A 13671-nucleotide genomic window follows, 5' to 3' on the forward strand; every position below is an offset into this window, starting at 1 on the left:
CTCCTCGCCTGGCTGCCGGTAGCCCCAAATTTGGCCTAAAATCCCAGCCCGCTCTGGCCCTTCCTGACCTTTCCTCCACGGGGTTGGTGTTAATTTTTCCTCTTTCTTTTATTTCTCTTTTGATTTTTCCCTCCTGGCAGGAGGGGCTCTGACGTGAACGTCCCTTTATCACATCTTCAGGTTGAGCGTCGCAGCGTGGGTCAGGGAACGTGCTGGGAAATGCTGGAATTTATGGGCTGCTTCTGGAGCAGGTCTGACCCAGGTGGGATGGATGAATCAGATTTGAAAGGTTCAGATCCATCTGAAGAATTGATTGCCTGATTTATCACCCAAATTCAAGACATTTAGGGCCTACATAGAGACGAAGTTCTTGTCACTCTTGTAAAGGGGACTCTGATTTCTGTCACTGGAATGCTCCTGACGCAGGGGAGTGTGTGTGCAGCTCCAGGGGAGCCCCTGGTGTGCAGGAGGTGCCCCCAGTGCAGGCATGCATTGTTGCTGAGCTTCTGGGTTAGAGATCTATTTCCACAGGCTGAGACCAATTCCCACTGCCACAGGCTGCTCTGATCCATCAGAATTCTTCAAAACGTCTCGACTCCAATCTTAAAATGAGCTCAAGTTTTTTTGCAAGGGAGATTCAGGAAATTTCACGGAGGTGAAACTGTGCTGTCAACATGAATTTCCTCTTCTTGGATGCTTCTTGGTCCTCTCAGAGATCCCAAGAAGCCTGTGGCCTGCTGGTAGAAGCATCAGAAAGCAACTGATGATGCTGTTTAATGGTGAGATGTGGGGGTGCTGGCGGTGCCACTGCCCTGCAGTAGTTGCTACGCTGGTGGAAATACACGAGCTCCAACATAGGAGTCTCTTTATTTAAAGCAGCAGGAGTTGAAAGACCCAGAATGGCACAAAAAGTGCAGTTCTGCAGCTCAGCTTCAGGCTAATTACTGAAAAAATAAGCAAACCCACCTGGGAAAGCAAGATGACAGGGCCTGGAAAGTTTTGCAGGGACTTAAAGTACCAAGAGTGAGCTCAGAGCAGGACTGGCTACAGCGATCGTGCTCCTCTGTGGTGGCAGAGAGGAGCTGCCACAGACCAGTTACCCCAGTAATTGCCTCCTTCAGAGAGCTGGAAACACCACACTTTGGAGTCTGAGCAGTGCAGGTGCCTGGAAACGCTCCGAAAACAAGATATCCCTCTGGAAAAGTGTAAGTATTGCCTCTTGCCTGAACAATTATTCACTCAAAAGTGCTGAGGAGTGGCAGCAATGGATACTGGAAGGCCTAGAAATGTAGGAGCTTTTGCAGCGTTTCATGAATGTGGCCCTTCTTTCCCTGCCCCCTTGGTGTTTTCTCTCCAATCTACCAGTCTTGTGGCTTTGCTTTATTCCTTAAAGGAAGAAAATCACCCTGGTTTAGCTCCTTGTGTTCCTGTATGGGATGGGTGGACTGTGATACGCTCCTGGGACCTGCTAGACCCCTGGAGGAGGCATGTTTGGGGAGAATTATCTCAGTTTCTATCTCATGTCTTCTCTCACAGGAGGAGAGAGCTGAGGGTTACACGCCTGAGCTGGGAAGAGGTTTGTGTGGGGAGCCTTGAGTGGAAGGTTGTGGAGCAGGCCCTGCAGGATCCCATCTCCCCAGCCACAGAAGGGCTGGCCAGGCTGTGGAGGCAGAGTCACCACGATGCTGCAGCTCTCTGCTGGGGAACAAGAAGATGCCTGCTTGGGACATCAGGTACCTGTCACCTAGAAAGCCCAAAGGCTCATGCTATGGGGGGAGGTTTTTTTGAGAGCTTCTGTTGAGTCTCTAGTCTGTTCTCTCTGGTTGTTTTCCAAAGCAGTAGGAATCACCAGTGGGATCTAGTCTATCAGGAGCCATCTCCACCTTCCTCATTTTCCCATCTGTGAAACGTGGGTGTTCCTGGGGCCGCTGTAAAGATGGACTAGATAGGTCTGTATCCTGAACTCATTTCTCCCAGGGACTTCAGTGGGATGCCCAGCCCAGAACAATGGCAGGATACACGACCCTAAACATCCCTGCAGTGCTTTGAAAGATGAAAAGCAGTGACTTTTTCTACCTATGTCAGTGCAGGGGCAGGGAAACGTTTCATGATGTTTACGGCAGGCATCACGGAGATTACACATGAAAACATGGGAAATGGGGCACTTTTCTTCTAGGGAGATAATCTTTAATAGATGGCAACGAGGAAATAAAAGCATTTTGTACACAACAGCCTACCTCACGGAGGGGTATGTTTGCTGGAGGAACGTGGCTGCAGCCACAGATGTTTCCTCCAGAGCCAGAACTGCTGCACGGAGCTGTTCCTTCTGAGGAATCAGAATAAAAGAAACCCCAGCACATGCTTTTCTTTCTCCTCCTCCTCCTCCTCACCCTTTGCTGCAGTGGTGGGGAAAAATGCAGCCCCACTGTTAAGATTTTTCAAGGGAAATGTTCCCCTAAAAACATTTGTTTCTCCCTTTGGAGCAGTAGAAGATGATGAAAAAAAAAAAACCCACCCCAAACCCCAGACATGATTTGAAGACAGTACTTAACCATCCTTCTTCTGAGATGTTTTATTGGTCTCCAAAGATAATGGGCTAAAGCCTCTGCTCTTGAAGTCTATTTTCTGGGAGGGGACAGGGGCTGATGTGCCTGGAGATGCTGGAGGGGTGGATGAGGACCTGGCTGTGGGATTCAGAAGTTCTACTCCCTCTTCACTCTGACAGTGAGATTTTTTTTTTTTTCCCCCTATTTCTCTCCATGGAAACAAACTCTGACTCCTGTCACTCCGAGAAGACTACACAGCTTGTTTATTGGCCGTTGCCTTTGGTGGATTGAAGCTGTGTGGCCTTGTCTGTGTTCCAGGAAATGCATGGATGTAGCTGTCTGAAGGAAAACCCTGATGATTGTATAGTTTTCAGCACCGAGTGGCAGTTAGCCACCTCGCTTTTATTGTTAGCAGATCACCATGTGGCCTCACTGCTCTGTGCCACACACCACGCTGGGACGAACTTCATTCAGCAAAAGAAGAACCCCCTTCCAAAGTGACCCACGTTCTCAAGCCAAACGGACCTTGTAGGGTCTCTATCCACCCAATGCTGTTTTCTCTCCGCATCTCCCCCGCAAAGGAGGAGGGGAAGAGGAGCAGAATCCTCCTGGGAAGCTCATGTCACACCTACTGTGGTGGCTGAGCTGGCTTTGCCCACCCCAACCAGGCTTTGGAGCCGTTCAGCATCTTTCCCCGGCGAACCCTCCGAAAGAGGGGCGTGCAAGAACAACATCCCAACTTGTTTGTGCCATGAAAGGAGCTGGAAAGAATGCACTGAACCACATGACAAGCGAGGACATCGGGCTGCTCAGAGAACAGCAAGGCCTCCTTTTTAATTCCTTCTGAACAAAGTTGGCTCAGCCAACCCTTTCCCATTGTGCTGCTGAACTTCTCTGCTCGTCGCCCAGCAGCGCAGCGCGGGCTCCTCTGCTGCTGCAAGGGAGCCCAAATCCAGGCTGCCCATCTATCACCAGTGCTTCAGGACCTTCTGCAGCACCCAGGCACTTCTTTGTCACTGGAGATGGTTTTATCCTGAGTCTTAACCCCCAGTCTCTTTCTGCAAGGGCAGCATGGTATCTTTGCTCCTGAAGTGCTTAGATACCTTCTCCTCGTTGCTCCAGGCACAAGCAGTCACAGAAAGGCCATTACAGAGAACTGCCTTGAAGCTCTGCCTCAAATCCTAAACTTTTGCTGCAGTCACAGCAAGAAAGAAAACCATAGGATGCTTTGAGTTGAAAGGGACCTCAAAAGGTCAAAAAAGAGGGGAGGTGAAGGCTGGTATCCACCTGAGATGAGGCACAAACTGTATCCATGCAGACACAGCCACATTCAACCTGCGTGCCAACAGCAGGGCTGCAACTACAACAGGTACAAAATGAAGAACTATTACTTGAGGAAGAGTTTTCATTTTAAAGCCTTTTAAATTTACACTGCAAACTCTTCAGGGCATGAACTTATTTGATTGTCAATAATGTCATAGTCTTGGTCTGGACCAAAGCGAAACATAAGCAGGCTTCAGTTCTTTGAGTTTCATTATGAGATCAGAGTCCAAGGTTTCACTAAAATTTATTGCATTTCAGAGTTTTGTGGATTTAGAGAAAAGTCAGAAGCAACTCATGTATGACCAATGTCTTCCTGAGCATGCAGAGAGCCTGAAACAATAGATCTAAGAGATGCAGGCTGCCCCATTCACTTTTTCTTCAAAATCTGGTTTCCTCAAGTAGGAACTTGGTCAGCCCACAAGAAAAAATCCACATCACAGAGCTAAAGACACCAGAAGGCCATGTAGGCGTGTGCCTGGGGCGGTCTTGCAATATTGAATTAAATGGCAATTTAGCATCTTGCACTGAAATGTCTTTCAGCTAAAGAGGAGTAACTTCTCCAGCAGCAGCAGCAGGAAAGGCCCATCCTTGCAGCTGCTTCCCTGGCTGCCCAAGACTGAAATGGCCTTGACTTTGGAGCACACGGGCTCCAACTCCAGCTGTGGTGGCACATGCTGCACTCCTAAAGGTGTGAGCTCCACCCTCCTCTTCACAGGTAAGCTTGTGGAGCTTTGCTGCACATCATGCTGCTTTTCTGCTGAATAGAAATACTTCAGTTCTTATTTTCCCTGGGGGACTCTTACAGCAACCCCAAGGTGACTTCTGAGGGCTCTGCCCTCTCTTGAAGCAGAGATGACAGAAATGAACTTGTCCCTGCACTTCAGTTGCTACCAATTTGCCAAAGCTGCTGGTGAAGGTGGGTTTGGTGAAGGGGGACCTGGAGCAGCTGCTACTTTGGATTAAAATCACATTTTAATGGCTTTAAGATGTCATGGCCCAGAAGACCTCGTTGTTGATTAATAACCTGGGTCAAAAGTGACTACTTCAGTTGGAAATACTGTTATAACATCATCATTATTCCAGTTCATTCAAAATACTGGGAGTTTTCATGGGCAGAGTAACTGCTTTTTAACTGCTAAGGTCCCCTGGGCATCTTCACCAAAGTCAGAACATCAAATGGTGATGTTACTTCTCTTGCCATCATTTGGAAGGGGAAGGCAGTGATGTATAATTCTTTTTGGCTTTGCTCTTCTTCCCTTCACTTTCTAAGCTCATGATGTAACCAGTATGTTTAAGTGGTAACATAACCTGAGAAAAAGAGCATTTTAGAGCATGGCACTGGGGGTTTTGTTTTGTTTTGTTTTGTTTTCCAGGATTTATTCTTTTGTTGACCTTACAAGAAGTTGAAGCAAATGCTTTCCCTGAGCCCCCCTCTATCGTTTACTCTGTAATGAGAACTTTTTATTTGATACTGTATGAAATAGCTGACCCTTGAAGCCTAATAATGTGCTTAAAATATACTTAACAGTACCCTCTGGCTCAAAAAAAAAGTTTCCAACTCATACTTAAAAAAATATCCATTTCGATGCTTACTTTGACTACATGCCCAGCATCAATGGCAAAAGTGCTTCTGTTTAGAAAGGATGGTTCAGCCAAAATTCAACTTGTTTTTCAGGAATAGGAAACTAAAGATTTTTTTAAAAAAGTAATAAAAGCTGTACCAAATAAATCATGATTTTTCTTTACTCTGTAAGTGAATGTGCACGTGTGCAAATCTTACTGTTCAAGCTGATACCTGGGAGCACTTGGACCATGGAAAGCTGCCCAGTGGTCAGCACTTCCATGCTCTGTCTGCTTTCCATTTCCAGGACAATGATCCATGTTAATGTGATTTCATGGAGGCAAGGGGACCACCCCAAATCAGGAGACAAGACAATCAGGAAAAGCATTTGTTTTATAATTATCTGCATCCATGAAAAAGGCACCAAAGTGTCTGGGGGGCAAAGCAGAGGAGAAAACTTTTGGAAGGGAAAGTCTTCACTTCCCTCTGCCAGACTGAAAAAAAGAATCAGCAGGTTTATAGAGGGCTGAACTAATAAAACAAAGCTGATAAAGGAGCTTTGATAAATCTCTCTTCCACCTGCTGTTAGTAGCTATTGCTAGAGCTCAGTGGCTGGAATATTTTCTGCATCTGGCTTTTAAGCTCAACTCCCAGTTTGCAGGTACAACTTTCAGATGCTAGAAAGTGACCTGTGGCTGCACATAGCTACCAAGGGGCAGATTTTTGATCTAACAACTGTACCCACCAAACAACAAATCCCCTCAAAACCAGTGAAAAACAGAGAGAGGGAATGTGGGTACTTTGTGGGTGACTGTTTAGAGCTTTGTAGTGCAGGCCACAGCAATCAGAGGATATACTAATACCCTTGAAAACTGAGGTTGGCTTCTGACAAAACAATGAAAACACACCTATTTTTCTCCCCCCCTTTATTCATACTCATTTCTGACTATTGTTTTCCACTTGCCCTTTGTTTCTCTGATTCTTGGCCAGCTCAACTCGCAGGGTATTGCCCCCAAGGCTCAAGCCTTTCAGAGAGGACACTGCCCTCTCTGCAGCTGCTTCATCCTTGTAATGGAGAAAAGCCCTGTGCTGTGCTCCTTGCCAGTTCAGTTGGAAAGGAGCTGCATGGAGTTCCCTTAAAGCACATTTCAGCTCGCTCACTCTGACACTGGGAGCTATGTTCCCCACGTACACAGTAGTCATCACATCAGATCCCTCTGAGCTAGGACTCAAAGCATCCCTTTCAACAGAACCTTGTCCTGGTTGAGCTGAGCCCATCTCAGCCTGAGGTCTCGTGTTTTCAGCCATCACCTTCTTGCTTACTGGTGTGGTGGCCTCTGCCAAGCCTGAATGCTCATCTCTGAGGGTCACGTCCTTGCCAGCCTGCTTCTCTCTGTATCGAAGACTCTTCAGGATGGGAATTTTTCCCAGCATCTCATAGCTGACCTAAAAAGGAGGGAGACAGATATAATTATGAGAAGAGCAGATATAATGATGAGATTTCACGCCTTCCAGAAAAAGACAACAGCCATCACGATTCATTTGTGCCCTAACAAGAGAGGAACTTTATTATATTGCTGCCATGCAGAGTGCCAGAGCATTCAAAATGTTACTAATTGCTGGCCCAATTCTGAAGCTGCTCCTTAAGTACACACTGCAGGCTAAAAATAACCATTAGTTCCTCTTGAGGCAAGTAGCACAATGCAGATCCAGCAGGAAAATCAAAACCCAACTCAGAACGATCCCATTTTGATGTTTATTTATCAGAGTACTTTCAGATTCTCATTGTTATCCCTTAGCATTTGCTTTGACCGAGGGCCTGTGCTCCTGCTCTGGCAGAACCTTCCACGCCTGCCATTCACCAGACACTTTCATTCTGCAGAGCTCCTCACACTGGTTTTTTTTCCCCCCCCAAAACAGGATATCCCCTAGGCTGGGTGGTACAATGGGGAGGGCCGATGGTGTGAAGTTTGAAGTGCCCTGTGGCTGGGCTCCTCCGAGTGTGGGCCAAGCTGGAGACACGTCCTCTGGTTGTGGCAGATCACCACAACCTCCCTCTGGCCGTGTGACCCCACACAGCACCCTCGGCCACTCGGCAGAGCTGCAGCAGGCTGCTGGGCTGGGTCACAGCACGGAAGGGTGCCTGGATTCTGCACTTCAAAACGAGGAGCCCTGCGTCCCTTCCACGCGCTCCCCCAGTTCACAGGCAGCTTTTTTGGAAGGTTCCTTCCTCTCTGCAGCAGAGCCCCAGCCATCTCAGGGGGGAGATGCCCCAGGCTGCTCTCGGGGACTGGCAGGAAGCTCCGTGGTTCCCTCGCTCATGTGGTTGAGCTCTTGGCTCGCAGACAGCAGCTGGAAGGAGGAATAATTCATACTTGGCTGCCGGACAAGCAGAACATCCATCAACACTAGATCCAATTCTTAAATTTAGGGAGCAAAACAGAGCCTATGGAAGTGATGCCTGAGCTAGCAGAGACCCAAGCTAGTAGCCCACACACTGTGAGCAAGCTACTCTAGCAGGGTACTGCACTGGACTAGCACCAGTGTACCCTGGCCAGAATATGCCTGCAGATCTCCCAGCTCGGATCTCTGTCACCTCAGAGCTCCCAAATTCCTGGTTCTACAATTACAGCCAGAGTGGGTTTGGATCTGGCTGTACCACATCAAGTCTTAAAATTCACAGATCTCTAGGGAAGAGAACCCCAGCTCTGAAGTGACTCAAAGAGAATCAAAGACAGGGTGAGGGCAGTGTCAGGTTTAGGTAATGGGAAAGTCAGTCAACAAGAAGCCTCTGAAATGTTCCCAGGGCTCCTCTTCCAAGGAGCAAACCAGTTTGATTTCAGGGTGAAACTAAAAAATATAACTTACATAAAGCCTGTCCTAGCTCTGTGTTGTTCATGCAGTATCCAACAGGACTAACCAGTATGGGCAGAGGCCACCTCCATCCTGGCACACTGCAGGCCCAGAGTCAAGGTGTTTGGGACCAGGCCCTTTAAAGCAGCAAAGCTCATGACTGAGAACAGTTTCTGCCTGACCTGGCAGGCTCTGGGAGCCTCTGCACTCAGAAAGGTACATGCCATTTGCAGGTTTGTGAGGAGTTATAGCTTTGTGCATTCTTGGACTGATTTGTTTTTTCTCAGCCAAGAATTCAGAGTGCTGTGTTTGACAGCAAACTCCCCTTCCCTGGGTGACACCACATCAAACCCACAGCTGAAGCCATCTTGCTTTGTTTTTACTGGCCAACCATTAGGAATATTTGTTGTCCTCTGTCAAATTTCTATGTGAAATGTAAGCTCTATGCTAATTAAACCAAACAGGAAAAACATTTTTCTATTCTCATGCAACTCATCACTCCTGAGCCCAAAACACAACCTCAGCCTCTTACCAAGTGTTCTCTGGAACTCTCAGTCTCTCAGAGCCAAACTATGGAGAGGATTTAGATGATCCACAGGCCAACACACTCTCTAAGAAACTTCAGCTGGTCAGGCTTCAACACGGCCTCTCCTCTCACTAGAAGGACCAGTAGTTTCTGGTGTTTGACTGGAGCTCGTGGAGCTACTGTTTCAGGCTCCCTGCAAACTCAGGCAGATGTAATTGCAACAGCATGTGCCTCTTCATAAAGGCTATGGACTGCTGTCTTCTATAAAAGCTGAAGTTCTGATCAAACACCACCACAAAGTGAACCTGCCATTACCTTAAATTCAGCCCTGTGCAGATAGAACAGTAAGAAGCCTTTACAGAAGCAACAAAGGCCTCTGATTTGGCACTTGGATTTTTTCTTTTTAAATGGAAAACATGCCATAAAAAAGCTACATTAGACAAGTTCTGACACTGTCAACTGACATCCTTCTGCCACAAAAGAGAGACAGAGGATTTACCTTAAGGGCTGTTTTCCCTGGGGTCTAGGAGAATCTTTCAGCTGGGCCAAACCTTTCAAATATCTCCCTGGTTTTCCCCACTTTCATCTCAAGGAAAGGCAGAAACTCAGTTTGGGATTTCAGAGTTTCAATTCAACGACCCAGTTCACTGCCTTTTTTAGGGTGCTGGGGATGAGAGCCAAAAGGGTGAAGCGGGCAGTGGGTGGCAGAGGAGAGGAAAAATCTTGCTCTGCTCTGTTGCAAACTAGCAAACAAAAGAACTCTGTGGTCACACAATGTGTTGCTAATTACGAGCACGCAAAAAGTTTCTTTTGTCTTGTGAGCTGTGGAGGATTGCAATGATTTATTTCCATGTGGTGAGAGGCCAAAGATATTCCTCCTCTCTCTCAAACAAGCTGCACGTTCCTTGGTCCTGTGCTGGCCTGTCCTTCCTCCCTAAGCCTTGCCTACTGCTTTAGCCTGGGTCAGGATGCAGGGACTGGGGTTCTACCCCAAATCTGGTTGATCCAGTCCCGTGGACCTGGGCAAACCCAGTGGTGGAAGCTTCTTCCCCTGCTCCCCTCATCCCTGTAGAGTCAAGGCCAAACCATTTATTGATGTTTGTAAACTTTGTATTGAGTGTTGGGATTTTGTCTTTGGCAGTGAAACCAGCTGAAGAAGTTTCCTATTATCCCTTGACCACCAATTCCCAGGCCAGTTCCACGCTTCAGCCCTCTGGGCTTGGCCAACAGAAGCCCTTGTGGGTCTGTGCTATAAACTCAGTAACTGAAGGGATTCAGGTTAAAAATAACTCCACCAAAGGCAATTAATCATTTAACAACCCTGCCTACTCCCTGCCATAGCTGGGAGAGCCTTGGGGAAAGAGGACAGCAGGGTAGATGAATTCTTCTGGCACACAATTACCAGGCTATGGGAAAGGAGTTGAGAAGGGAAACGTGGCCCCTTTCTGACAAAGACCTGAGGAAAATAGAGCCTTGGATGCCAAGCACCAACACAAATCTCCCAGCACCTAACCCTGAGCATCCACTCTCACGACACCTGGTTTGGTCCCCAAAACAACATGGTGGCAGATGGGCTTCTGCAACATCTCTGCTGGAACACGGGGGCTCTCCTCAACCTCTGTTATTCCAGAACAGTGAACGTAGCCACTTTCAATATTTTCCTGGGGAAAATGAAAGATGTGTTTGTCCTCTGACAGAATGAGGAATGCTGGCCCCTGACAGAGAGCGGGCCAAGCCAAACACCGCTGTGGTTGCCCTGGCAGCAGAGGCAGCACGGTTCTGCCCCAGGGCAGATGAGGGAAGGGCAGCTCTGGAATGGAGAGTTCTGCTCTTTAATGCTGCTCACACAGCCACCCATCTGCACACACCAACCCAGAGAACAACATGTGGCTCAAGGTGCAGACAGACGATGCCTCCAGCTTGCCCTGTGAACACCACCAATCTCCAGTGCAGCAGATCCACCAGCCCTTCTGAGTAGCAGGGGATGTCTGAAAGATTCATCTCTGCCCACCCTGAGGGGTCTGTGGCTCAAGGCTCTTCATAAAGGCCTCCAGAGCAGAGCCCACTTCTCCTGTTGTCTCCTCAATCAGCTGCTGGTTTCGAGGAGCGCCGAGCTGACAGGGGTTTAAAGCACACACCCAGAGCCAGGGCCAGCAGAGCCAAACGTTCTATCATTCATACACACAAAATGTCCAAATATGTGCAGGCAGTCTGAGGGCATACTTCTGGCAGCTGGCAGCCCACGAAGTCTGCGAGTGTCCCTCAGGAGAAACTTATGCAACCCACATTTGGAATCCATCAGCAAAAAAAAACCACGATTCCACGGACCCTGCAGGGAGGGTCAGATTTGCAAAGGTGTTGAGACGTGTAGAAGGATGCCCTGCTCAGGCTATCCCTCCAAAAACCAAACCAAAACCAAACCAAACCTTGGCTAAACTAACAGCAGTTCTCTTCTGATGGCAATGCTGTGTCCCTGCTAAAGGTTTTGGCAGCTTGAATGTGTGATTCTGATTTTTATTTTTTTTGTTTTAGCTTTAAAACAGCATCGTTTTACTTTCCAAATCTTCTATCCCAGCCCCAAATCAAAAGCTGTTGGTTGTCAGATAGTTTCTACCTCTGCCACTTTGTACTAAACTTTTTCAACATTTGACCCAGGGATTCTCCCCAGTTCATTTCAGGAAAAAAAAATATTTTCCCATTTCTATAAAATTCTCAGTAAAAGACTGATTTAAAAACCAGAAGGAAATGCTTGCTAGAGGATAGTGAGTTTTCCATCAACTACTCTCATTTCCCTCCTCGTGACCCCAAATATTTTAATTGCTGTGTATAGTGTCTATTTAAAATAAGCACAGCACAAATAACTTCATAATTGGGACAAATATAATGGATAGCATCACAGATAAAGATCACAGCTACCCATAGAAAACACTAAATGAGAAAGTAAGTCACTTCATGGACTTAGAGTTCCCAGAAACAATGGGTTAGATTTTCAAGATAGATGAAGCCAAATAATTCTCCATTGGCCTCCAAATAAAGTTTTCCAGAGTGCTCAGCTTTTAGCAGCACACATTGATTTTTCAAAACCCTGAGCTCAGATGCAGAAAACTCACCCACAGCCACTCTCCAGTGCTGCCTTTCTTTTCAGAAGTGTTCCTAGAGTGCCTGATGCTGATACTGATAATGCTTCTTTGGTATTAATAACATTGTAGTTCACCCCAGCCCAGTATCTGACAATACTCTACTTCCTACAGAGCACACAGGAAAAAAAAAACCACTTCAGGAAAACCACTTCAGCACCTCTGAGTACAGCAATCCAGCCTGCAGACAGGCAGTTTGTTTGCTGTGTAAGTACCTTCCTACCTCCCCCCAGCTGAAAATAATGGCTGTTTATCCTAGCAGCTTCAGGAGAGCACATCCTTCACAACAACTCTTCCCTCTAATCCCTTGTTTGAAAACACCTTTAATTTAGGCTCTTAAATCTTTGTCTTGCCTTGCTCCAGCCATGTTCCTGAAGGATGAAGTGCAAGGTATTTTTTCTCCCTGCAAGGTATTTTACAGATCACACCTCTTAACAATCAAGTTAAGCTACTTTCTGTTGACAAAACACCATATTTAGAAGCCTGTTATTTATTTACTCACTACCTCTTGGTTCATTCTGTTTTGTATTGAGGAACAGGAATGCACCAGTAAAGCCAGGATTTGAAGGAGAAAAGGATGTAGAGAAAAGGATATAGCAGCTGCCAGGAAAAGTCAAAGGACAAACACTTAAATAGCTGGAATCAAATCCTGCATTTTTAACACCCTGTTGATTAACTAGACCTCCCACCTCCAAGACCTTCTGTGCAAGAGCTGAACACACAGTTACTACACAACAAACAAACAAAACATAGGCAAGTCCTTCAGCTCTCTGTGAAAGAATAATCCTCATTTATTTCTTCTTCATATAGACGTGACACTTTGTCCCAGAAAGACAGTAATGTAATTATTACCCTTGCTCTACCTAATATCCTCCAATAATCTATCAAGACAAGCCCGGAAGAATAGCCAAAAAAAATCTTTGGGTGTTAAATCAACATTCAGATACTTAAAGACTCAGTCATACATTCTGCTCCATTTTCAGTGAAAGCTGCAGAAAATTCAGTGACAGTTGTCATCTTCAGACAACACCACTAATGCAGAGTTGTGGCAGATACTCCATTAGTCTGAGGCATATTTAATAAAATTGATGTTGATTTCTTTTCCTCTGAAAAGGAAATGCAAAGCTAACATTGAATTTGATATGTTGCCTGGCACTGACCGACTTCTCAGGAGCAGCAAAAGTTCCCAAAAATTCAACAGCCCCTGCAAGACACTGTGTTCCCCAGACCTCTGAAAAAAATGTTGCTGCTAAAGGGAACCAGACAAAAATAAAAAAAGGAAAAAAAAAAAAGTGCTAGCAAGGCCACTTACTGAGGCTGAAGTCTGACACTAAGACAGACAGACTGATCAAAAGTATTTTGGCAAGATGAATGGAGCAAAAGGGGAAGGCCTTTCAAACAATTACATTCAATAATATCCTAAAAAAATTACCATTCAAAAATAATTCAATGGAAAAAATGCCCTAGTACAGACAGAGCTTTTATTTATTTATTTATAACCTCAAATCCTCAACCACAGGCAGGGTAAAATACTCTCCCATCCTAGGAATAAAAATAGCACTGGCTCAAATTGTTTGTTCTAGATATGTTACCTTAACAAATTTAACTCTTTTTAATGGTGGTCAAGTGGTGAAACAAATCCTGATTTCCCTAGAAGTATTTGCTGGTGATTCCTCAGCAATTCCTCCAAGACATGAGTGCACTGTTCCTCCTTTCAGCATTCCT

At 46.2% G+C, this 13671-nt stretch overlaps 1 protein-coding gene across 1 annotated transcript in view; it reads right to left on the reverse strand.

The window, feature by feature from the left end:
• Window positions 1-6366: 6366 nt before the first annotated feature.
• The window catches only part of MTHFSD (methenyltetrahydrofolate synthetase domain containing), a gene marked incomplete at its 5' end in the record, with an annotated part of 11737 nt that continues 4432 nt past the window's right edge, over window positions 6367-13671 (reverse strand). Inside the window, one exon of the mRNA XM_008940547.1 lies at window positions 6367-6876. Within this exon, the coding sequence (XP_008938795.1) occupies window positions 6367-6876 (510 nt within the window). The remainder of the gene's footprint in view (window positions 6877-13671) is intronic.

This window comes from Merops nubicus, unplaced genomic scaffold, assembly GCF_000691845.1.
Source record: "Merops nubicus isolate BGI_N331 unplaced genomic scaffold, ASM69184v1 scaffold22335, whole genome shotgun sequence".
Lineage (NCBI taxonomy): Eukaryota > Metazoa > Chordata > Aves > Coraciiformes > Meropidae > Merops > Merops nubicus.